The 27,072-nt window shown below is 41.2% G+C and overlaps 1 protein-coding gene across 2 annotated transcripts in view; it reads right to left on the bottom strand.

Annotated features, from left to right (window-relative positions):
* Positions 1-269: 269 nt before the first annotated feature.
* Positions 270-27,072, bottom strand: part of FLRT2 (fibronectin leucine rich transmembrane protein 2) — a 102,420-nt gene continuing 75,617 nt past the window's right edge. For both annotated transcript variants that reach the window (XM_058739924.1, XM_058739925.1), the window contains exon 2: positions 270-9,027. In XM_058739924.1, coding sequence (XP_058595907.1) covers positions 6,659-8,641 — 1,983 coding nt within the window. In that variant the 5' untranslated portion in view covers positions 8,642-9,027 and the 3' untranslated portion in view covers positions 270-6,658. The remainder of the gene's footprint in view (positions 9,028-27,072) is intronic.

The following is a 27,072-nucleotide window of genomic DNA, read 5'->3' as shown; positions in this document are numbered from 1 at the left end:
GTGTGTGTGTGTGTGCTAAAAAGACCTCTGTTTTTAGAGTGTACCATTACAAATGCTTTATCCTTAACTTTCCATATAACTAATAAAAACAAAGCTCCTACAAAATCCTCTAAAGCGCACATTTTCTATTTGTGCTATGAAAAATAATTGTAAATCCAGGAGCCAGTTTGCTAAGGGCCTAATAGATTCTGACATATGAGCATCTTCAGCAGGATCTACAAAATACTTCCAGCAACCTCTCAAGTAAGAAACAAACTCATTACTAAAAATAACCTCACTCAAGTCCTTTTAATAGTTTTCAGCTCACCCCGTGGGTGTAGGCATATCTTGATTCCATCTGAAGCTTTCAAGTCAGATAAATGTGCAGCCACCCAATAATAACAAACACAGAATTTCTCTAAAAAAAAAAACAGGAATGGGATTTGAAAGACAAATATTTTTAGGTTTTTAGAATGTTTCCTTGATTTGCCACAAACAATAATTAATATATGTGTCCTCCGAGTGACGTTGTGATATCTCGATCATCACAAATTTTAACTGTTGACAAAGAAGTTGTCCTGAAGGCTAGTCCATCTCAAAGCTAGTCAATTTAAGAGGCGAGAAGGTACTTAAGAGTCTAAGAATCACGTTTGGGGTTAACGCCCGCTTCTGCCATTCACAGGTTTTATGATCAGGGACGAATCGCTATACTTCTTGGGAAGTTTTACATGCTGAAAAGCTAAGATGAAACACCTTACATAGTTGAAGACAAAATGTGACCACATGTATCAAAGCATTCTAAATGTGGCATTACATTGGTGCTCAAGAATTGTCAGGTGCCATTCTTTATTGTTTTAGATTAATTTATATTCTGGTGCCCAGCGGAAATTTAAAGTTGCATGTCTAATTACTAAACACAATTCCTAAATGTTCAATTACTTAGTATATGTTTGAAGATTTGATTCAAATTCAATTCTAATTTCATCAACGCACCATCACTTTGCATCATCTATTAAACACCAAGATCGTCTAATATATACAACATCAAATGTATCAAGAAGTACGTCTATTTCTTTCGTCACCTTAGATACTCTGTTGAGGTTGAGAGAATGTAAAATTATTACATGGTCTCTGAGACTCCGGAATGTGTTCGAAAACGAGCTTCTTGCACAATCTGTGAGCTCCTTAGTGGTAGAGTCATGTTTTTCTCTGAATCCCCAAAAGAACCTAACATAGAATTCTGTAGAAGGTACATGAAAAATAAATACTTTGGGTGAACAGATTTCTTTAGGAACACAGGGAAGAAGATGTGCTTGACTTGCCTAAGACTGTATTTTATTCTTCTACAAAACTTCTGAAGTCAGCCAAATGCTGACTTGTAATAAACTTTTTTTTTTAACGAATTTTATTCCTTGACTAAGGGTCTGGTCTTCACAGAATAAAGTCTGCAATTCTTGGTAAAAGTGACTGAGAGTTGCATGGACATTACTTGGCACAAAATCTCCCAAGTGTAATATAAATCACCAGTGACCACTGTCTTGCATACTTAATTTTCCAACATAGATTCTACAAATAATTAATACTAGTTAACTGAAGTGTCGTGATTTTGTTTCCTGATTTAATCTCTGTCAAATACATTATTAAAGAGTTAGAGGAAAGGGGTCTGGCAAAATCGTGAGAATAATCCGAGTTGAACTGGAGCACGTGAATAGATACATTTTCATGAGTGCTCATTAGAAGTATGGGTGCATGAGCTATAAACAAATCTGAAGTAGAAATGTACCATGGGAATTCTTAAGAAAAATTGACATTTTAAAACCAATAGTGTATGTTATGAAATGGGGGGGGGGGGCTCTTCTGACTGGATTAATACATTCGTATTTATCTCTATCCTAAGCAATACAGATTTAACAAATACAAAACAATATTCGTGATGTATGGTGTATACTGAAAAGATATGCAGACAAACACACAAGTTAGTCGGGAAGTAGAAAAGAACATGAAGATTTCATATAAACCCCTCACACACAAAAAAAAGGTTAAATGGCTTTAAAAACAGAAGCTGTCTTCAAGGTAGGAGAAAAGGAAAAATCCTATCACCTCCTTTATTCCTGCCACCCTCAGGCATCATCAGGAAGCCTTCCACATTAACAATTTCTCTTTCACATTAACAATGCAAGTGTTGGCTATAACCCAATGAACTTACTCAGATAAACAAAATGTGGTTTTCTTTTAAAATAAGCCTTTACTGAATATATCAACAAGGTACTGTATAGTGTAGAGTGAAGTTTGTAGTTAACAAGGTGTGCGGCATGGTAGGTCTCAGAGGACGTGCAATGCAGAATCTTCCAGCCCCTTGCAGTCCCTTGTTATGAGAACACACTAAACATAAACCAGAAGGAAATCAACATGTGGTTCAAACAATAACAAACCATTGGGATTAACTTTTGGTGAATATATACTGGTCTTAGAGGGACAGACAGTGGTGACACCTTCACCTTGCCTCAAAAAGTTATAAATCTTATATCCCATGGACATCTTCATAAATGCCTCAGTGCGTGTGGTTGTGTGTGTGTGTGTGCACGTACGTGTGTGTTGCATACTAGTTTAAAAATGTCTGTTACGATGGCCTTGCTTTGTGCTCTTCTGGTGGATGATGTGCCTCTAGAAAAAGAAAAATGAAAACTATAGCAAAAGAATCTGATTGGTTTGTTGTAACAACAGTATCATACATGGACAAAACTTTCTCTCCACATTCTGTGACAAGCATCCCCCAGTGGTCAATTGTCTTATGGCCCTGATGTAGAAATCAGAGAAGGATGTAAGCCATAGCTTTCTTCATTAGTATTTTGACTTTTTAAAAAAGAGCATCAGGTCAGTTTTGACAAGAGTAAGAATTAGGAGAGTTGTTTGTTTGTTTGTTTTGTATTTGTATTGCCCTTTGCGGCACAAAGAAATTGCTTTGCACTCCCATGAAGCTGGAAAGGTAAATCATGGGCAAAACTGTTCTTGTTCTAACGTAAAACTCAATGTCTCCTTGTTGTAGGGTAGAGAAAAATGCTGTAAACAAAGAAATTGATGAAAACTAACCAGTTCACTGTCAAAAGGTGATCTGCCTCAGCCGTTCCCTGTAACTTTTGCTTGCATTGGGTGTTCTGCTCACCGCATGCAGAGCTGGTTCTCCACGTGGGGAAGTTAAGTTATGATCTTGGGAAGTGACTAAGACCATCATGATCGGCACTGGTAGGAAACGGAGCCTTAAAATTAGCGACTTCATTAGTATTTTTTGCCAGACTGGTCACAATACAGCAACACAGTTTGTTTGTTTTTTTAAACCTTGGGGAACATATCTTATATATTTCCAACAGACATCCAGGTAATTAGAAATCGCATTATTTCTCAGGGGATAGAATGTTTTCCACTTCTCATACAAGGAAACTGGGCAGGGAAACACACTTTTTGTCTCTGCCTGTGGCCATCCGTTGTGATGAACTGCCAATGTATTTGACAGTTTTGAGGGGAGCACAGAGCCTCTCCCTGTTCAAACACATCTCCCCACAACAAGCAGGTATTAATGACAACCCTGGGAATGAATAACCATCAATAACATCTGTGTGATCACGGCTACACCCTTTACTCTTAGAATTTCCTCTGCACAGTGACAGTTGCCTAGCTCTGAAAGTGGCCGTGTGTTATCTGAAGTCAGCCTGTTTGGTCAAACAGCATCAAATTCTATAAGCCAGGGTGTATGTCTTGTTGGTTCATGGTCCTGGCCTGCATCTTCAACTGTGACTCTTGGCTAATCTAAAAGTACATAACAATGGCAGCAAGAGAGGCTCCATTAGAGGGTAGATGTTTCAGCAAAACACACCTCCCGCGACTGAAGATGCCAATCAAAGCCTAAGCCAACACTGACGGTTGGTTATTCAGCAGTTTTCCTAAGACACGTAAGACATTACAAATTCCGTGATGGGCTTCCTATCCTGGCGTGAGAGCCCCAGGTATGCTATGACAAACGAGACACTGATCGTATTTTTAGCAGCCTCCGTCATACTGTGCGCAAGATCAAAGCAAAGACTGCAACTAGGTTCTATCTCTTCAGGAACGTCTTTTAGCAGAGGCCCCTTCACGTGACTAGGACTTCATTGTACCTCTCAAGCCCCAAATAATTCTGTGAATCCCACAAGACATCATAGAAACCTTTCCAACATCAGTCTTGGCTCGAAACTAAAATGTTTCAGCAGCCAAATATGATGCTGGGGGTTAAACACACAATATAAATAAATGAGCATGATTATTTTGTGGATAAAAGAGAAAAAAAAACCCCTCAAAAGTCAAAGTACCATAATGTGAACACATAGTTTTATCTACACAGCCAAGGAGAAGACAACAGTGGAAGGGAATTATCCGTTTAAATACACACAACCCCAAGTCATTGTCCTGAATAGTAGATGGCTTACTGTTAACACTGATCACCTTCACAGACTGTCTTGTCCCTTTGCTGTGTGGAATTCACTTTCAACAAGCAACAGCCAGATTTTGCTAGCTAATAAACTCATATGGAAACCTAAGTCACTTTAGAATTAATTCAAATTAATTAACAGCTAATTTCAGTTCAACTGACTGCCGTTTCGATTCTTGCCTCTACAACATTATAACTTCAGTTATATGTTCTGCTTATTCTGAGGGACAAGGGAGATTAAAACATATAAGTTGGGGGGTACGTTATTAAAGAAAATAAAGCTCTTACTATAAAGAAAAACTTGCATAGCGTTTTATACCTAAACTCTTACAAAGAAGACACATCACAGTTCTATTTTGTTAAAAGTGAGAGACAGAGAAAGAGCGAGAGAGAAAGCCAAAATGAGTGTGACATCAATTTCACAGGTCCCTAAAAAATGGCCAGTGGTAAAGGAAATCCACAACACAGGGCAGAATTTGATTTTAAAAGGAATTTTCCAATGGTGTGTTTTTTTAGTTAATGTAGGTGATCGATAGCCCTTCTACATCTACGGGATGAAAAGGAGTGAGTTATACATACTTTGTGAAAATGGGCATTGCTTTGAAAATATCTAGAATTAAGCACAGACATCCCTCTCTTCTCTATGCCCTCTGCTCTTTGCCCACTCTGCCAAGATTAGGGGAAGGAGCCTGTGCTCTCTGACTTGTTCCATGTGATCCTACTAATGTAAGATAGATCATCCCTCCACAATTCCGAAAGAAGAGGGACATCCAAGACTGAAAGGGAATAAATGAAATTTCAAAAATGGAATAGGATGAACATCGGTCCAAGGTGGAAACTCAGTATTGCTTTAAAAAAATACATTATTTCAGCCAGCTTTGATATGTCCTTATAGAATTATCAGCAGAGAAAATTGGTATACATTTTAACGTGTATAAGTATATATGGATATTTTGTGGACCCGAGACTGGGATCTCATTTTCTCTTTCAAAGTTTAAGCAGAGTGGGGGGAAAAATCTAGCATAAACGGCTAGTTACGAAAATATAGGTGAGGTGATTGGAAGACAAATTTGCAAGGGGATAAAGGTATTAATTCAAGCTATTTCAACATGATACTAACAAAGTCGTTTGATGAAGTGTAGCAGAATCACTGATCACTTGCTTTTGTCTAAATGGTACCAACAGTTTTTAAATAACAAGTTTAGTATATTCCAAACACTGATCTCTTTTGGTCTAAATATCATGTTGACATAGCTGCGGTGAATCTACCCAAATAATTCTCATTATCAAAAATAATTCCATTCAATATAATTCTTCCCGTTATTTTATTAGCCTCTTCTAAAAAAGTATTCTAGAATATATCTCTGTTGAATGTGATTCAACCTGACATATAATTTGAATAGTAACACTTTTAAAGGGAGTTTTCTTGCTGGAACATCCTATCTGTCCCTGAAGATGGCCGGAATCAGACTCAGGTCTCTAACTCTGTTATCACATAGGATCAGGGAGGCGTGAGGGGTGATTTTAAGCTCCCAGTCAGAAAGCCAACCCCCGGGTTTGAAGTTCTTTTCAAAGCCCACATCATTTTCTGGATTCTGCCGGGTTCGGTTAACTTATCTTACAGGAACGGGCTTCCTTGTGATGCTTTCTAGATTTCCTGCTTTGGGTCAAATCAGGGTTAACTACCTCCTTTCTTCTACTTTGAAATTTTTAACTTTCCTTCCACACCAGGAAGTATAGAAATAGCATAAAGATATCTATCTGGGCCATTCCTTGTTTTCCCCATGTTGTGTAGCCTGCCCTGATGAGTCCGTTTCCATGTGCCTTTTCATCTGACCACCAACCATAAGAAAGGAATTTATTCTGACAGCTTCAACAGTAAAATGGTGAATGTGCATCATGAGGAAGAATCACTCCTTAGCCTTGGCATTGGGTTCTCATGGTACAACCCTGTACAGTACTTCAGCAACTATTTTTTTTTTTAAGATTTAAAAAGCAAAGAGTTACAAAACTGTCATTAACTTGAAATAGAAAAGATAGCACTTTTTTCTTTAAATCCCATTATATAGTACACCGTATAAATTACAGAGTATGCAAATGCACAAATGCATCTGGGCAACATTTATCAAATGTAATTCGTGTGTCTTTCGGTGCACACACGTGTGTGTGTTCTCCAGAGTCTTACTGTCCGCCTTTATAACGCTGGACCTCTGGCTGTCACGTGTGGCAGTGCTCCAGGTCTGGCACACTGCTGTTACAGTATCGCATGTTGTTGGGGATATGGCAGTCCGTGTAATTAATGCCCCCGTTTGGGGTATAAAGGGGCTGCAGTCTGAAATCTCCTTTAAGGAGCTGATCGTTATTTAAGGAGACGATCTGAAAGCTGGTTTCTGTCATCTCCAGGATGGAATTGTCTTTCTTGGTGCCCGCCTCGCAGTAGTCGTCTTTCCGCCGCCCTCGGTTGTATTTCCACTTCTGGGAGGTGTAGCGCCCCTTTTTGTGCATGTGCCAGCAAAAGACGCTGAGCAAGACCACGAGCACAAATATCACCGCGCCCCCGATCAGGCCTGCCAGCAGAAAAGGGGAGCCCATGCTGCGGGAAGTCGTCTGCTCGTGGCTGGAAGCCGTGTTGCTGCCATTGTTCAAATATGAGGCATGGGTGGTGGCCTCGGAACAAATGGTATCTTCCACAGCTCGGTAGTTAAAAGCATCCAGTGGCACTAAACAAATCCGATAGGTGGATCTGGGCTCTAAATTAACCAGGCTCAAGTGCTGTTTCTCACCGCTGACTATGCGTTCCTGAACAATGCCCCCTACTAAACTGTGGCCCATTTTCACCCACGTGAGTTTGTATGCCATCACGGTAAAGAGAGAGAGCCAGCTGACTTGGATGGACGTGTCATTCACAAAATGGATAGAGAGTTGGATCCGTTCAGAAATAGGCGGGGTCACTCTTTCTCTGCCATCCCAGTCAGGGATCGTGGGAAGTTTGGCTGTGGTGGGAGTCAGAGGCATGTAGCTTCTGCTAGGGGTTGGGACAGAGAGCGTGGAAGGCTGGGTCGTTGGCGAGGCTGTACTTGGAGCTGGGGTAAAGACGGGCAGCCCAGGGGTCGTGGTGGGGCATGACAAAAGATTCATATTCAGCTCCCTGACAGCCATCCCCCGGACTTGCTCAGGCCCTTGGCACATGAAACCTCGCACGTTGAGAGATGAAGGGATGTATTTGAGCCATTCCGTGACCCACTTAATACTGCAGTCACAAAACCAGGGGTTATTCCGAGCAGTGAGCTGCTTCAGGTTGGAGAGATTATCAAAGACCCCTTGAGTCAACACGCGCAGTTGATTGTTGGATATGTCCAGGCGTTCCAGCTTGCGCAGATTTGAGAAGGCTGTCAAAGGGATGTGGTTGATCTGGTTGTCCTGCAGGTAGAGCCTGATCAGATGTGTACCTGGGAGATCAGGAGGGGGGTGGGAGAGTGAATTCCGAACAATGGAAAATTCCTTGAGCTTGGTGAGATGACTGAAGGTGCCCTCGGCAATGCCCTTGTTAGTCAGAAGGTTCCCATCCACGATCAGACGCTCTAAGCTCGTGAGGTTCTGAAAGGCCATGTCTGATATGACAGCGATACGATTTTCATCCACTCTCAGCTCTTGCAAATCCACAGGAAGCCCAACGGGCACGCTGCTCAGGTGATTCTTGGATAGGAACAACAGTTTGAGGCTCACAGCCTCCCGGAAGGCCCCATCTTCCACCCCCACCGTGGATATCGAGTTGTCATCCAGGTGAAGCTCTTCGAGCTTCAAGAGCTGGGCGAGAGCAGCCCGCGAAATGGTCTGAATGTTGTTTTCCTGCAAATGGAGGACTCTGACGTTCTTGGGAAGGTTCATGGGGAATTCATCCAGTTGGTTGCCATAAAGGTAGACCGTGTGCACCGACCGTACGTTGTGCAGTTCTGCGGGAAATCCAGCATTATTAATTTGGTTGTTGTGGAGGTAGAGTACGGTTACGCCCTCCGGGATCCCAAGAGGCACTGAGGTCAAGCTTCGCTCATTACAGTAGACAAAGTTCCTGTCGCAGCGGCACACGCTAGGGCACGCCAAGGTTTTTGACATTTGTGAGTAGAGCCCCAGGGAAATGAGAAGCCAAGACTTCAGGAAAAAAGCCCCACGGCTGGGCCACTGTGTGGTCTGTAGGCCCATTTCTGAAGTACGGAAACAAAATACAAGGTGGTGGGAAAGTAACAAGAAACAAAACCAAAATGACTGGAAAGGGCTCTGTTAAAGTCCAGAACTCCAACTAGAGGAAAAGTCCCAAGGGCCTGTAATAAAAGAATTCTCCTGTGATCTCTGCTCTTATCAGCCTGTGTTGCTGTCTTTGTTACTGTCCTCCATGTGCAAAAACAAAAAAACAAAACAACAACAAAAAAAAAATCAATAGGGAGAATTTTCCACACAGGCAATGAGTGAAGCCAAGTTATCTGCAGTCAACAGAGGCCCAACTGGGCAGGCAGAACTCCCTTCTGATGTTGTAGATCAGGTCAGTGTTGATCAGACTATGAACTTCTTGGTTAAGCTCAATCTGCACTCTGTTAGAGGAAAGTAGAGAGAAAAAAGTCAGTTTAGGATAGTGATGGATGAAGTTCTGGTTACTAGATGCCTTTTAAGAACACTATGGCCAGAACCAAATGGCCAGGGCCACAGAGTTGGCGTTAAATGATGTTTTAAGCAACAATAATTTAGTTGAAAAGGTATTCAACAAAGGAACATGATTCAATTACCTTATCTTCAACAACCCAATCAGTACCATCTCTTAAATATCTGTTTGAATATCCAAATAGAAAGGGCACAAAAGGCACACTGCTGAATCCACTGAATCAATAATGATGGTTACCTACAAATCCAACTGGTCACATCTTCTTTCAAGATGAAACAAATGACTGAGTACCTAACACCACTTGAGAGAAGAAACGTGAAGCCTTTTCTACATGCAAAATAGGCACGGCTGCGGTCATTTAAAAAGATGTGTCCTTTTGATCTAATGCCCTAAGGAAGAGGAATAAACACAATGCACAGAAGCACACGTGAAGGCAGAGAGATTTTTTTTTCTTCCCCATTTTTCATCTCTCTTCACCTTTGTCTTCCATCAAAACAGCTTACCCTCAAGGTACTAAGGAGAAGGACCAAACTCCAGTTCATGATACATGCGTATTTATTCCCTCTTTCAGGACCTCCAGGTACAGATTTGAGAGTTGCCACACTCATGATTGGGAATAAGGTATTTTTCAACACCACCCCCTTCCTCCCATCTGTGTTTATTTCTACCTTTCTTTTTTTTTTTTTTTTTTTTTTTTTTTGTAGGTTCCACGTCCAGAGTGGAGAGCAGTACCGGGCTTGAACTCATGACTCTGAGATTAAGACCTGAGCTGACATCAGGAGTTAGATGCTTAATCAATTTAGCCACCCGGACACCCCTTTTTTCCCCGCTTTAAAGAAAGACCTTTAGCACACTTTGAAACGATAGAAGACCCAGTTGGGGAAGTCAAGGCAATACACAGATAATCATGCCTCCCTGCTCTACAATGTGTTCCATCTGTTTTTAGATCAGAGAGGTAAAGCAGATAATTGAAAGGTGCCAGATTTTATTTCCTTACAAAATAAGCCAACATGACAGGACATGGCAAGCTATGAGTTTCTTAATTCTCACCAAAAGACAGAAATTGAAACAACTCATATCTAGAAGCACAGAGGAACTATTTGAAATTGTTCCCTTAGCTATCTTTAGAAACATAATTAAAAAAGAAAAAAAAACACACCGCAAATGCTGTTTAACTGTCAAGGATATTGTAAATTTGTTCTATAACTTAAAAAAAAATTGTGAACCGCCTAAAAAAATGCCACTGGTGACCTGAAACAGTAAAATTCATGTTTTGTTGTTCAAAACCTTAAAAAGGGAAGGGGAGATATAGGGAGTTTTCTCCACGCCAAAACAGATTGAGATATGATACTTTATTAAAAATCAAACATTATTTACTTTGTTACAACGTATAAATAAATATATGTTTTGCCACTAGACGGGAGCCATCCCTCCAACCCAGCAAAAATCTCCCTATATACTTAAAGAATAATTTATAATACAGCCAAGGATAGTATAGGGAAAATTAGTTTAATGCCATCAGCCTGACATCATCCTTAAGCTCAGATTTCAAATTTTTAAGCCATCTCAATGCTCCCTAATAGCTAGCTATTCAAGTGTGATCTTGGTCCAGTAGCATGAGCTTAAGCTGGGAAATTGTTTGAAAGGCAGAATCTGCACGTTAGCAAGAACCTGGGTGTGCACGTTAAAATTTGAGAGGCATTGCCCTAAACATAGTAACATTTAACCATTCGAATATTTTAATTTATTAAATATAAAATAAATGGAAGAAGATGCCCAATGACTCTTCAAGAAGAGTGAAAGCATAAGGCATACTCATCACTTTCGTCCCCCGGAGACAGTCTCAAATGACATCTTATGTATAAATGACATCTTGGAGGTGGAGTTGTGCAATGGTTATACCATATGTGTTACTTGGCCTCAACAGACCCTTGAAAATGTATGTCTGCATGACAGGCACTAATGCCCTGTAGGAGCTTGCAAAGTTACTTGTGATCAGGGGAGCCCACTTTTACAAAACATGATTTATTTAAGAAGAAATATTTGTGGGGCGCCTGGGTGGCTCAGTTGGTTAAGCAGCCGACTTCAGTCAGGTCATGATCTCGCGGTTCGTGAGTTCGAGCCCCACGTCGGGCTCTGTGCTGACAGCTCAGAACCTGGAGCCTGTTTCAGATTCTGTGTCTCCCTCTCTCTCTGACCCTCCCCCATTCATGCTCTGTCTCTCTCTGTCTCAAAAATGAATAAACATTAAAAAAAATTTAAAAAAAAGAATAAATATTTGTTTGGTGTTATTAGCATCTGATCTTCACAGGAGGCAGGACAGTGAGACCAAAGGATAGAACCTAACACATTTTTTAGCATTCCACAAGTATCTTCAACATGTGATAGTAGCACACAATAATTTCCTAAGATAGAAAACCAGCTACCCCAGGGTTCTAAGTTCCTAAATAAAGAGAATAGATGTTTCTTAACTGAGTTTACAGTCTAAGTTTTAAGGCCCTGGAAACAATTAGCCGATACTTGAGGATGGCAGAATTTATTTGGAAAGTTCCTCAGCTAACAGCCTCAAAGTTAATAATCACTGGGAGCTTAGCAAAGTACTCAGTACAGACCGGGACACTATCGTGTTTTCAAATTGTAGATTTTCCACTTGCCTGAACTGTGTCTTCTGTAAGAACAGTAAAAGCCCCATCAGCCAATCCTTTGCCCCAGGCTTTGCTCTCTGGCCTCCGAACTCTCCTTACGAGTGGTTCTTTTATAATTATGCAAGAAGCGGATGTGGTCCCGAAGAAATCTCCTAATAGGATTACATGGGGCAAACTGTCACTGCTTATCCACCTTAAGAGGAGAAAAGTCCCATCGAGATCACCATGTGTTGATCAGCTATGACAAGTTCAATTCTAAATGAAAACAAACTCTCAGGGTTTTCTTTGAGCTTCTTCGGAATCCCACAAACTTACATCAAATAGATTTGTTGTAATCCTTGGATCAACGACAGCCTATATTATGTCAGCCCGTCTACTGTATCTTTGTTCAAATTAGTGCAAGTGTAAAATTACAAACATGTAGGCAATGATGACATTTTTTTTTCATTAAATAGGCTAAAATTTCCTCCATATTTTCAGTGTGAATTCCTACCGAATACTGAGGGCAGAAATCCTTTTAGACCTTAAGCTGGAGACTCCATCCATAGAGAAGGCAGTACAGTATAATGGTCAAGAGCATAGCCCCTGACTTTTCATCCCACCTCTGACACAGAGTAGCTGCAGGATCTTAAACTCTATGCCTTCCTTTCCTCGCCTGAAAAATGACAATAATAATAGTTCTTATCTCATAGTATTCTTGAGAGAATTAAATAAGATAGTATTTGTGAAAAGCTTTTATGTTGCCTGATACCTACAAGAACATAATAAATATAAACTATTATTCTCTGTGTAATTATTAATATTTAGGTTGTCCAAAGAGGTGAACTCCAACGTATAGAGCAAAATAAAATCGCTTTGAACCTTTCAAGTTCTATGCATTTTTGTATGCTCCAGGACTTCTCAACCTCAGCACTACTGATATTTTGGGCCAGATGATTCTGTGGTGGAGCTTCCGTGAACATCCAAAAATGTCTCCAGGCCTTGTCAAATATATGTCTCCTGGGGTGACTAAATCACCCCCAATTGAGAATCACTGACCTACACCACCTTACAAGTACCTTAGAAGGTTAGCATTATTATTCTAATTTTATAGAAGAAATCAAACATAGGTTTCTAATAAACAGAACCTAAAAATTCTTCTTGCCATGGACACCAAAAAAAACCAAAACCAAAAACAAAAAAACATGAAAATGCAGCATGGTTTTCATTCATTTATTCAACCAATATTTATTGGCCTGGGCATTAGAATGAAGATACACTCTTAGGAGGAAGCGATGTAGGTTTTGGCTTCATGAGCTTGATTAAGTCAGGGGAGAGAAATGAATAAGTAGGGAATTACAGTACTGTATAAGGAGTTCTAAACTTAGGGTACTGTGTAAGGAGCTCTCACCTAGTCCTTGGGGTATCAGGAAAAACGTTGCAGGACAAAGACTGTCTATGTAATGATCTGAAGGATAAAAAGGTACAAGAAAGGGAAGAGATTCAAAAAGTGCTGTACAAGGAACCAAGCAGGTTGTAAGGTGGATCAAGAGGTAAAACTCAGCCCAGCTAAGAGAAGGAACAAAACTTGGATGGCAAGGCACCTTCCCCAACTCTGCCTACTTCTCCCTGAGATAGTCTAGTTTCCAGAAGGTAAGAAACAAGCCCATGTTTCCAGGTCATTAGCCATTTCCATTTATAAGTCTCTAAATATTAGGAACAAAAGGTTTTGCTTTTACAAGAGGCGTTTCAAATACTGAGGGCAATGTTTTCCCCCTTTCCTATTTATTTGAATACCGCACTGAGTATGCTTCCTTTCCAGGAAACTAGCGATTATGAAGAACGGTTTAGTGGAAGGTGCTAAGGAAAAAGAAGAATTTTCACTGAAAGTAGCAAACACAGTTTCAAAAGACTGAGTGTAAATCAACAGGCAACAAATGCTCTTTGGAGACATCAAGACCCTGGCCCTGCCAGTCTGGTAAAGCTGACAGTAAGAGCAGCAGTTATTCTAGGCTACTTTACCTTAATTCAACTCTTTTCATAGGAACTGAGACTCAAAGCACATAAATCATGTTAGAGCTTTCAGCAAAGTGTTTCTCTCCCAGTGCTGCCTAGGAAGGTTTTTTTTTTAATTAATTCCAGGAGCCTGTATTCCAGGAGCGCTTAATAAACTCAGACTATAAAAATCATAGTACAGAAAATAAGAGTTGTCAATAGGCACTGCCGATTGCATAATATAGTGACACCAGGACAAACCTAATAAAATCTTAATCGTCTTAGCATTGGCTGGATTGTGACAAGACAGTGCAGTAAAGGAACTGGTGTGAATGAGAAAGCTGACCTGAAGAGAGATTCTCTGCAAAATTTCCTGGGGTACCGGGGACTTAGCACTTCTGGAATTAGGCAATTTGTGCTTGAAATCAGACACACAGGTGCAGAATCGATAGGCCTAACTATACTACAAATGTCTCTGTCACAATCTGGAAACACTAAAGCCATTTATAGATCTTGTGCACATTTCCACATTCCTGAAGATAGGTTATAAATACTGCTCTCACAACAGTCAGAATGCTATAGTTAGCTGGGCAAGATGTGGGGATTAGCAGAGGAATGTGGGGAAAAATAAAACAATAGCCACCCCCTAACTTGAAACAATTTTTCCATCTCCTTCACTGATCCTCAACCAAGCTCCTTGAAGTTTCTCAATAGACAAATATTTTTCTTTGCCAAAACAAAGAGAAAGAAAGAAAGGAAGAGGGAGAGACAGAGGAGAAGAGAGAAGGAAGGAAAGAAAGGAAACACTTTAGGTAAACAGTAGACAATTTCCTGGCTCCAGTCAGTCTAGGATTGAAAACATTAAAATTGGAGCCCCCCCCCTCCAAAAAAAAAGAGCTATTCTCCCAGCAAGCATAAAATTCTCTAACACATTTGAAGAGTTGTCCCCATGTGGTTTCCAATGCAGTTGGTTCAAATAATAAGTTGAGAACACACAACCAATGTTAAAAACCCAAATACATAAACTTTGAGGGCAAATTCATTACTGCCATTCTCTGTTCCTCATCCACTGGGGAGCTTCCACTGACCATTCCTTGGGTCCATTAAAATCTGCATGTCTGGATGCAAGACTGGCCTCCATGTTTTTTTGTCTGCTTGTTTGTTTGGTTTTTGTTTTAATGTTTATTTTTGAGAGAGAGAGGCAGAGACAGAGTGTGAGTGGGGGAGGGGCAGAGAGAGGGAGACACAGAATCCGAAGCAGGCTCCAGGCTCCGAGCTGTCAACACAAAGCCTGACGTGGGTCCGAACTCATGAGCCATGAGATCATGACCTGAGCTGAAGTCAGACGCTCAACTGACTGAGCCACCCAGGTGCCCCTAGCCTTCATGGTTTTTAAACTCAGTGGTGAACAGACACTAATAGAGAAGAATTTTATTGAGACAGTACCAATAAAGATAGAAGTAGGGTCCATAAAGGATGGAGCCCTCTAAAACCCACATCTATATATTTTTCAATCCACTTCCAAAAGAGGTAGTTCATTCATTCATACATCCATTCATTTGGTCAAACAAATATATACTGAGTACCTCATGTTTCAGGCCTAGAAAATAGCTGGTTTCATGTTTTTATCTTTGACATGGATTTTTCCCATCATTTGCTCCACATTTTCCCATCAAAAACACTACAGGAAGATGATGAAAAAAGAGGGTTTCTCGGTACCACCCTGCAGATGTGGGGTTTAATAGGCCTTCAAAGAAGGATGTTCATTGTCTTTCGTCAATATTCCCCAGGTGGATCTGATGATCATTTACTTTTGAGTTCAACCACCCAGATACCGCTACTGGGAATTGTTTTCAAGGCATGGAGGCAACTGATTTTTCTCTTTTTTGGATCAAATTGGCTTGTAAGAGGTGGAACTGTAGGTGTGGTGGCATGACAAGAACAAAAGGTTTGGGGTAAGTCAGAGTTTGGCTTTGACCTCAGCTCAGCCACACTTCAAAAGCATGATGATGGAGACCTGACTTGAACTCTCTCAATCTCACTCTATACATCTCAAGAGAGGATATTAAGCCATGCTCACAATGTTGTCGGGAAGACTAGAGATAATGAATATAAAGCAACTAAGAGTCCCAAGTAGGCACTCAACGAACTGTGTTGGGCTCTGGGGATATGTGACCCGGATAGCTTTCTTCCTTGCCAGCTGTGCTAACTCAGGCACAACATTTCACCTCCCTTGGCCCCAGTTAACTCACTTGTCAAATGGAGAAAATGGCAGTTTTACTCTCTCCTACTTTTTGTAGAGCTGTAAATCATTTCAAGTGTTATCTAATATCTAATATACACACCCACTCATTATGCTTTGGCTATTCCCATTTTTAGCTTTAAAAAACAACAATAGGGGTGCCTGGGTGGCTCATTCAGTTAAGTGTCAGACTCTTGGTTTCAGCTTGGGTCATGACCTCACAGTTCATGGGTTTAAGTCCCACGTTGGGCTCCATGCTGATGGTGCAGAACCTGCCTGGGATTCTTTCTCCCCCTACTCTCTGCCCCTCTCCTGCGCCCTCTCTCTCAAAAATAAATAAACTTAAGAAAATAAAATAACATGAAAACAGCAACCATAACACACAGCCTCCTGAACTGGGAGTTTCTGTCCCTAATTGAGTAAAGAGTTGGTTCTTTGGAATCCATGACATTTCACTTTCCTTTTTCATTCATTGATCATAGTTCTTTCTTTTAGAGATACACACATACATCTTCCCATGTATCAACACTGCAAATATGCAGAGACATTTACTGGGTCTCTCAGATCTTTCCTATGTCAATGTTTCATTTCTTTCATTTGCTTCACAATCTTAGCAATGCTGATGCCTCCATTTCTTGGTATGTGCTGCCCATAAAAGAAGACAAGACTCATGTGGTCTGATCACCACCAAGTACAGCCCAGCAAACACATGGGGAGCACCTCACTCCCTGCCAGGCAGAGAACTAGTTACTAGAAATATATCTATGACAGAGCCCCTGTGTTTGAGTATCAGTTTATGTCAGATCAAGTAACTCTTTGCATGAAGCTCTTTACAATTCCAAAAGCATTTTAATATGTTTTATTTCATGTAATCCCACAACAACCCTTAGGAGATATGTACATGAACCTCAAATGAAGTCTACAGAGATGAAGTCATTTGGTTGAAGCCATATTGATGGTATGAACGGAGGATGGCATTATAAAATTTCCATAAGAAAATACTAGATACTGGTGTTATTTACGATGGTATTAAAGCCAACATGCAAAAACTAAAGCCTCTCCCACTGCTTAAAAATACAAAGCTATCAGTAGCCTGGCATCTGAAGTGAGTAAAACCTCTAAGCTGGACTGGTGCATAAATACAGAGTAATTATGCCAGGGAACGCAGTGTCTGTTCTCCCCATGTGAGTCCAGGACTCCAGGAGTAGGAAACCAAGCTGCAGCTCAGCTGATGAGCAGTATCGAGGTGCCAAGGACTGGAGGTGTCTAAAGGACTTGATGACTACTGATAGGATGGGAGCAAAACAGACAGCAAAGTTTCCATGCCTACTTTATCTCAAAGAATCTCAAGTTGGCTGTCACCACATTCTACAGCTTGAGAAGGTCTGCATGTAGGGCCACCGTGGGAAAAGCTGTTGAAGGAATAAAGCTAGTCCCTAACTACCCAACACACGGCCACCTTATGTACACTAATCACTCGGGATGATACGTGTCAAGAATTCCTTCAATTCTAAGGGAAAAAAATCTGTAGAAAGTGAAATCAGTAATCTAACATAGAGTAATTTTACGAAAGATCTTGCTAGATCAGCGTTTTTTGTTTTTTGTTTTTCCTGCAACAGTTTGTTCCTAAGCAATCCCATTGGAACACCTGACTCCAGAAATTCTGAAAGTCTTCTGGGGCGCCTGGGTGGCTCAGTTGGTTAAGCATCCAACTTGGGCTCATGAGTTTGAGCCCTGTGTTGGGCTCTGTGCTGACAGCTCAGAGCCTGAAGCCTGTTTCAGATTCTGTTGCTGTCTCTCTCTGCCCCTCCCCTGCTCATGCACTATCTCTCTATTTCTCTCTCTCAGATATGAATAAACACTTAAAATATATTAAAAAATAAAGTTTGAAATATTTCTTGTATCTTCTGCCCTATGATCCAAACATGCAGGGCTCACTCTGAATACTTATGTCCCTTTCCAAGCTGTCTTCCAGCCAGTCATATCCCCAAAGGCACTCTGCCAGCATTCATCTGGAGTGGGGGGAGGGGGATGAAATGAGAAGTCATCTTCTTTTCTTCCCTCCTCCCCTCACCCCCCTTTTTTTTTTTGAGAGGCAAGCTATGTTGGGATAGAACAAGAGATTTGAACTTGTTTTTATACAGTCCTTGGTAATTCAACAGAAGAAATAAGCAAATAACTATAATCACTGTATGTACTCTTAGGCTTTGGTACATTTCCAACTTGAGTTTAAATTCAGCTAACTATTCAAATACTCATTGAGTGTTAACCACTGTTAGTAGTGTGAAATACAGAGCAATGAGAAATAAGTCATAATTATCCTGAATTTACAAATGAGGAAACAAGGTTGGAGAAGTCAGTGACTTACTCAAGTTCAAATAATAGCAAATCCTAGCCATAGAATCCCAGCTCAGTTTTTGTGATGAAAGAAAGAAAGAAAGAAAGAAAGAAAGAAAGAAAGAAAAGAACAGAAAAAATTGGTGCTCTTCCCACTATATTCTCCTCCTTATTGGCTTAGGGTGTATAATCTGTCACTTCAAAAATCCTTCTGCCAACACCCAGAGTTCTCTTTCCCTCTGTTCTTTCATTGCACCAATCAAGCAAACAAAGCACCCAATCACAAGCCCAATCTCCTCTGTGCCTGCCCGAGTTTCAGGTTCTCGCCAGAGAAAGTCACCTAATAGCACAGATGAAGTCTACCTTAAATAAGAAATCACCAGCCTACAGTGAGACTGCACCAAATCGAGGAACACTGTTAAACTTCTCTGGAAAACTTGTCTCTCATTCTCCTCAAAGAAGGCTTCAGTCTTCAACTCTCCTTTAGATTCCCTAACTTCTCTCCCTTTCAGTAGACAACCTGACTTTCATCTGAAGATGAGCAGAAGGCATCAGACAGGATCTCCCATGTCTTTCTGTTGCCAAACATCTGAGCTGATCTGTGTCTGCACCCGCTTTCTTTTCCTTCGTGGTTGACGACTCTATCTCTCCTGTGGAGCCCTTGCCCTGCAGGCTTCTCTAGAATGTAACTCTATGTGCTCCTTCTCTGTGTATGCAACCTCTCTGTCTTAGACTGGATCTGCTGTCAATCATATTTCTGATATTTTCCACCAAAAACATCTCTTTGACTCCATATCCTCCCTCCAGCTGTTGCCCTATTTCTTTCCTGACTTTGATCCAAACCTCTAGAAAGAATAGTCCATAACTGATATCTCTGTTTTCTCACCTCCCACCCATCTTCACATTCCACACTGTTTCCTGCTCCTACTTTCACACAAGCGTGTCTCACTGATGTCAACAATCAGCCCTGGGGTTGTAAATCGAAAAGACTAGTCTAAAACCTTCTGTCTTCTTAGCTCCTGACCTGTACAAGCAAACACCCACCTGATTTACCTATTAAGTGTTTTAAGAGCATTTCTAACTTAGCATTTGCAATTTCAGACTTTTTAAGAAACTTACATTCACTGACTCATAATAAAGCAATACTTTGGTACTGTTACTACTCCCACAGAGGGAACAGGGCTCCAAGTGATGGACCTTCTCCAAGACCCATCAGCAGATAGAAGACAAGGACAGAGTTTGAACTCAGTCATGAGTTGCAAAGCCTTGCTAGAAGCAACCCATGTCTTACCTCCCTGTAAGCTTCACACAGGCAGAGTTCAGACACCTTTTGCTTACTCTTGTTTCCCCAGGACCTACAACAGCACATGGCAGACATTCAAGAAGGGTCTATAGAATAAATGATGAATCAAAGAACGACCTTCAGATGATCACTTTGTTTGAAGAGGCAGGCTGTAAAACCTTGTTGACATCTTCAGTCTGAGGTCTCATAAGAAATCGCCAAGATAATATTTCAGAAACGGCTTCAAAGTTTTTAAGTAATACCAACCTACCCAGAGAGATTGAGGGATAGACAGAGAGACGGATGAATAGTCTTCAAATACAAAGAAACTAGACGACCTTAATAAAAGGCATAAATCATGCAACTAGAAAGTAACTGTAATTATCATAGCACTATACTTTTTTTGTAACACAATATCAAATTCTGTGCTCTTATCAACTGAAATGGGGTCAGTCTGGCCCATTATTACAAACTTGGTTTGATGAAAGGCATGATGATCACCTTAGATACCTAATACTTCAGGTTCTATGATTCTGACCCGAATTCAGGGAAGCCGTTATGGTCTACTGCAAAAAAATAAAATAAAATAAAACAAAAAAAAATACATGTTTCTGCTCAAATAATGCCAACTGCTTATATATGTTTACACAAATTTCAGTGCGACAGTTCAACTGTGCTTTAATTGCTTACCCCTTTACCATTCCTCATAGTTACAATTCATACAAAATAGGCCGGGAACTTTGAGAGCTATAAAAAAGCTCATGAAAAAAATAAACTGAATCCAAAAATGTAAACATGACCCATTTTCCCACCGAAATATTGCACCACATATGTAATATGCATAATGAAACAGAAAACCTTGTCTCCTTCACAAGGAGAATACAGATTTCCGTCAGTGATATTGATTAGGCACATGAAATGAAATTACATAGTGTGTATTTGCAGGTGAGTTATCTGGTTTTGAGTTTAAAAAATGAAAAATTCATTGCACAAGCCTATTTCGGTATCATAGGGATGGCTCTGAATGTAAATGGTGCAAAACTTCCTCACTGAATAAATAGTTTTTACGTTGCACCTTCTCATCTTCAGAACACCTGTCACGCTGAAGTGTCAGGCTATGTTCAGGGGGGTATTTCTGGATTTGAGCGATGAGAGGGAAAAAGAAACAAAAGAAGAATGATTATTTCCTTTCCTTGACCGTCTCCTTTTCTCAAGGGCATCCTCCCCAACCCCTGCAGCATGATCAGATATGGGATAAAATCAAGTGATTTCCAAGACTTAAAATTAAGCCCCAGATGAGAACCATTGGTACTGTGTCCAGTGTAAGTTTCACACTGCAGAAAAGGAATAATTCAAAGGAAAATATTAAAAATGCACAGCAGATTTTAAAAGCTATCTTTAAAAAATCGACACTGGCAGCTTTTCTCATTTGAATGAATCTTAAGATATGTTTTCCAAACAAAGGGGAATTAAAACATATGAGCAGATCTTTTACAGGTTTATTATACACAGAGCACTGCTTTCATTTGTGAACACTGCAGACTTCAAACTTTATCCAAAGTGCAGAAAAGTTGGTCTTTTCTTAATCACATGCTGTCAATCATTTTCAATCACTTAATTCTGTTTAAAAACAGTGCCTTCCCCACCGCAAACACACACACACACACACACACACACACACACCAGGAGAACATGATGACTTCTTCCTTTCCTTCCCTTCCCCTTCCTTCCTTCCTTCCTTCCTTCCTTCCTTATGACTTCTTCCTTTCCTTTCCTTTCCTTTCCTTTCCTTTCCTTTCCTTTCCTTTCCTTTCCTTTCCTTTCCTTTCCTTTCCTTTCCTTCCCTTCCCCTTCCCCTTCCCCTTCCTTCCTTCCTTCCTTCCTTCCTTCCTTCCTTCCTTCCTTCCTTCCTTCCTTTAGGAAAAGCAAACTACAGTCTGACTCAGTGCTTGCCCACCAAGCCTATGTACACAAAGCTGCCACCAGAGGGAAGCAACACAGCTAAATGATGGTCCCAGTAACTCTAACCCACACATCACGTGAGAAGACAGTTTGGGCTGCTTTTTCATCTTTGTCTTAGTTACTTGATAGTTGTACAAGATAGAGTTCCAATCTTCACTTCTAAGTAAAATTACAAACTCAAGTATTAGAGAGTAACAGGATGTTTGGGATGATAAAGCAAATTTAAAACATTGAGACTGATGAGTCTCAACACATCATATGTATGGAATTAGATCAGATTACTCATTGCTTCCTTAGTTACACTCTCATACTTGACTAAAATGTGCCCCCCCCCCCCAGACCCTTGGGAATACCATGATTGTTCTAACAAGGTTTATCTTCTAAAGTATTACATCTTAAATGGCAGGTCTGCTCTCTGAGACAAAACATTCAAGAAATAGGTCAAAGAAAAACACACTTTGAGTGGGCACCCACTTAACGTGATGTGGTTTCCTCAAAAACCTTTCCTCACCAGGTCCCTGATGCTTAAAATTTTATAAATATAAACCAATTCCTTTGGATTAGAATGCTACTCTCTCTAGAAATCCAAACATTCTTGGCAAACATTCTAAACCAAGTAAAGGATATCTGACCTTTTCCTAGAGCTAGTGTTTGTCACTCATTCATTCATCAAACGATTGTTGAGCGGTTACTTACTATGTGCCTGGCACAGTGTGGGATCTTTGTGATACAAAGATGAAAAATACAGTCAAGAAGAAGAAAAGAAAAAAATACTATAAACATGAGACTAGAAATGCTAAGATAGTGAGCAATGTCATGAAGGAAAGAAAGAAGGGTGACAGAGAATATCACTGTGGGTGATAGGTGTAGGTTTAGATATGGAGGTCATGGATGACATTTTGCAGAATGGGATTCCCAAAGAATGAGGAGTTGTAATGAATGGGGCATCTGGGAAAAGGGAGGACAGCCCATGGGAAGAGAGAGGCTAACAACACTCTGGGCATAGTAAGGGCAGGAGCAAAGATCAATGGAGGAAGAGCCTGACCTCTTCCCAGAACTACAAGACCAATGTGGCTGGCATCTGGTGAGGAGTGGAGTGAACAGAGGGCCACTGATGAGCCTGGTCACAAAAAGTCTCATGGCTTTAGCAAGCCTTTTGGATTTTATTCTCAGGGCAATGGGAAGCCTACAATTAAATAGACTAAAACAGGGAGGGTACAGTGAGAGAAGGTAAGGATCAAAAGAGACAACCTGAATCTCTACAGCAAAAAGCTGAAAGACGTTTGGGGGAGGGGATAAAGTAGAACAGAAAATGCGATGGAGAAGAGGGGCTCGGTGAGGCAAAGTAAGCTCCGTACTTCTTCTGTCAGAATTTTCTCTTTAAATGCCCTGCTTCAGGACAAATCTGCCACCCCCCCTCCACCATTTTTCAGCTGTCTCAAATTCTCTTTGGAAATAGATGAAGTATAAATAATAAATAAATAAAAGAAATACAGCTTTGACTAAACAAGAACTTAAAAGACAAAGCGAGGTACCCATGCTGGGGAAAGACAGCCACATAATTAATTAGAAGGGTCTCTCCCCTTCTATCCTCAGCACTGAAGCCAGCCACCCTGCTTAGCATAATGTCCCCTTCACTGGGAAAGGCACAAACTACCTGCTGTTCCCTAGCAAGTAAATTGGTCCCTACTATAAATTATTCTATGTGGTGAGGAAAAGCACTGGCTTTTTATGTATTTATTTATTTGGTTTTCTGAAGCTAGGAGCACAGCCAGGCAAATAACCCTAGATAATTTGAAAAAGTGGCTTTTAGTGACCCTAGTGACAAAAAAAGTTGCCAGTGCTGTCCAGGGTGAGGCGGGGCCGCATCATTCCATGGAGGCTGTTCTGTCTCACCTGAAGAGGGTGCTGGGGTTGCTGCTCTGCTCCCCTCAGGAAAGGGTGGACCCCACTCAGGGTGAGGGTGCAGGAACCCAGGCATTGTCAGCTTCCACTGGAAATCTGCTCACACTTTCTAGACCCAAATCTCTTTACAAAGAATGAGTCCGTCTCTCGTGGGACTTGCGAGGCCAGAAGCTGGAGATTTATGATCAGGACTTAATGGAGGGATTGATTCTCAGGTGCAGCAACCCCCCTCCATTAGCCTCCTTTGGATGTGGCTAAGCCCTGACCTTAATGTTTCCTCAGACTGTTTTGTCCCCTCTCTTGCTCCCTCTTCAGGGAAGTCAGAGCATGGGAATAATTTCAAAGCCAAGGCGAGCTCCTCAAAGAACTGAGACTGACCACTGACCACAGCATCACCCTCAAGACGTGCACCCTGCACCCTCCCACCAGGGGCACGATGTGCACAGGGCTACAGGCCGTGACCGTCCAGAGCCTATATAGGCCTTTCTAGGCTATGCTCTGAGTACCCAGGTTGCAGAAACCTTCTCCCAGAACCTTGACAGGCTTCTCAGCTGCATCTGTCTTCCCAGGGCTATGGCACCTCCAGGCCGATCTGTCTCGGTGGGGGAAATGCAGAGCTTGTGTGTGTGTGTGTGCCCAAGGTCCCTTGGGGCTCAGGATACAGCCCCTGAGGGAAGAGAAAAGGGTTGCTATCAGTTTTGCCTGCACCGCCATTTTCCATGCAGAATGGGGTGGAGTGTGAGACTTCTAAAGTCAAACGTGGCTGGCCTTCCAGGCCACTCTAAAAGACAGATCAGTCACCTAGGAGAACTGTACACACTTTTTAAGCAATTTGTTAATAAGGTTTATAACTCTCAAGGGATTAAATCCGAGGTGGGCCTCCCTCTCCAACTCTTGCACAGGGCCCCACAAATGTCTAGGGCAGTGCTGCTGGTGACAGTGCCCTTCAGGTGATAAGAGGAAGTGTCACCACGGAGAGAGCAACTGTGCACAGCTACTGAAAAAACAGAAACACCGCCGTGGAATTTTAGCTCTTTCAGGGTGAAAGAGATAAAAATATACACGTTTTAAGAAACTTACCAGTAACTCACAAGAACGAGCAGAGTTCCTAATTCAAACACGGCCAAAAATAAAATAAAAATTCATTCATTAACCCGTTCATTAATTCATCCGTCCGTTCATTCATTAATTCACTGCTGAATGTCCACACACGACAGGTAGTGGATTATCATGAACTCAGCTGTGTCCCACAAAACTCATGTGTTAAAGTCATAGCCCCATGAACCACAGAATGTGACCACCTCTGGAGACAGAGTCTCCAAAGATATACCTACGTTAAAATTACATCATTAGCGTGGCCCTAATCCCTTATGACTGGTGTCCTTATAAGAAGAGGCGATCAGGACACAGATACACACAGAAGAACCATGTGAGAACACAGAGAGAAAATGACCACCTACAAGCTGAAGAGAGGGGCTTTAGAATCCTGCTGACATCTTGATTTCAGACCTCCAGCCTCCAGGATTGTGAGAAAAGAAATTTCTATGGTTTCAGCCACCCAGTGTGTGGAACTTTGTTATGGCAGCTCCAGTAGACTAACAGAGAGATACCTTACAACAGTAGTTCACCACATAGCAGAAAAAAAGATATGCCAGAGTCTATTGTAAACTGAGATGATTAAGAAACAGCTCGCTAGGGGTGCCTGGGTGGCTCAGTCCGTTAAGCGTCCAGCTTCTGCTCAGGTCATGATCTCGCGGTCCGTGAGTTTGAGCCTTGAGTCGGCCTCTGTGCTGAAAGCTAGGAGCCTGGATCCTGCTTTGGATTCTTTGTCTCCCTCTTTGTCTCTCCGCACCCCGCCCCCCATACTCTGTCTCTCTCTGTCTTTCAAAAATAAATAAATGTTTAAAAAAGAAAAGAAGAAAGAAAGAAGAAAGAAAGAAAGAAAGAAAGAAAGAAAGAAAGAAAGAAAGAAAGAGAGCTCACTTACGTCTCACTCTCAGAGCAGGACTGCAAAGCGATTTGAGTTTCCGTACCGCTGGAAAGTCTTCCTTCTGGACCTCCACTCTGGACCTCCTTCTGAACCTAATCTCAGCTTCTAGGCCTTAAGCATTTCTCACTCTTGGAGCTGAAAACCTTTTCTCAAGTGCCATGGTCATAGCCCTAGCAGTTTCAAGAATCCACCCACCCCCCCCTACTTTTCAGGCAAATGAATAACAACTTCATACCTTTGATAATAATCCATTAATAAAAAAAAAATGAAAGCTACTAAGAGGTCATTAAGAAAAGTATGTTGTCTAACTATAATTGCTCTCTCAGACTCTAAAAATCATTGACGTGCTTCAATTCCTTACAGGGTTGTCTGTATCAACAGTTCCCAAATCTAAGTGTCTGTCTTAGGGAGGGGGACATCCAGCGGGGAAGTGAGCATGACTCTCAGGTCAACTTGCTCAGCCATGTCCTGAGCCACGCCCACTCTAACACAGCGCCCCACTGCCTTGGGTAGAGGGGGAGTGCAGTCACCTGAAACACAATAGGTCATGCATTCTTGACAAGGGGGACAGCATCCCCAAGGCAGGTACAAACTGGTTCTTGGAAAAAAGGAGAAGAAATCCTTAGATATTATGATAGTTTATGGACTTTCCAGTGGCCACACTACACGAACAGACATACTGAATGTCTGCAGTATTAAAATGTCAGGAGGGAAGGGGGTCTTTAGGAAAAGAAAAAATCTAGGCAACTTTTCAGGGGAGGGCAATAAAAAAAAAGTTTGAGAAATACTTCCATAGATTGGAAGTAAGAATACCAAGCATGGCAATAAGAATAATAATAGCTAGCATGTGCTGAGTGCCTTGTAAAACTGTGAAGTGCACATGGTCACAGGCTTGAGATCTGTCAACTCATTTAATTCTCGCAGCAACCCTATGTTACAACTATTATTATTATATTGCCGTTCTAGTGATGTAGGTATTGAGACGTTAAACGTTTAATTTTCTGAGTGTTACACATCTTAGATATATAGTAGCTGGGATACGTGTAGCAGAAAGTTCCTTACCAATATTAGATTTTATCAACATACCCGAAGATGATTGGTACCCTCACTGACTGCGACAGTGGCACAGAGGATGTTAGTGGTGGCTCAGTGTTCGTCTAGCATCTATATACACACTCTTGACTTTCGAGCTCTATGCCTACCAAGAATTCCCAACCATATTATGCTAGGGGTGCTTTTGTACTGTAGTTACACGAGAATAAAGATTCTATAAAGCAATAAAACAGAAGTATGAAAAGGGAGTTACTCATATGAAAACATGGTTGAATAGTTTATAAAAACAGGGTTTTTTTAATTCAATATCAAGTCAGTTAAAGTTGCTGGCACATTAGGGAAGACAAATATGGAGAGAGCAGAATCTTAAAACTCTGTGATGATTTTGCACTCAGATTACTCTCCTCGTGCCTAAATGTTTTAAGAAAGCAAACTGGAAATCAGAGTTGACGCATTTGGGGAAGAAAACAGGAATCCAGCAAGTTCCATAAGCAGATGGAACCCTGGGCCCTACATGAAAAGACTGGCAAATGATTGTCCATTTAAATGTTTGTGTGTTTGTGTGTGTGTCTATAAGTTATTATTAA

The sequence above is a fragment of the Neofelis nebulosa genome, chromosome 7, assembly GCF_028018385.1.
Source record: "Neofelis nebulosa isolate mNeoNeb1 chromosome 7, mNeoNeb1.pri, whole genome shotgun sequence".
NCBI classification, from domain to species: Eukaryota; Metazoa; Chordata; class Mammalia; order Carnivora; family Felidae; genus Neofelis; species Neofelis nebulosa.
Note: the sequence above shows the minus strand (reverse complement) of the source record. Positions and strands in the feature narration are given on the sequence as shown.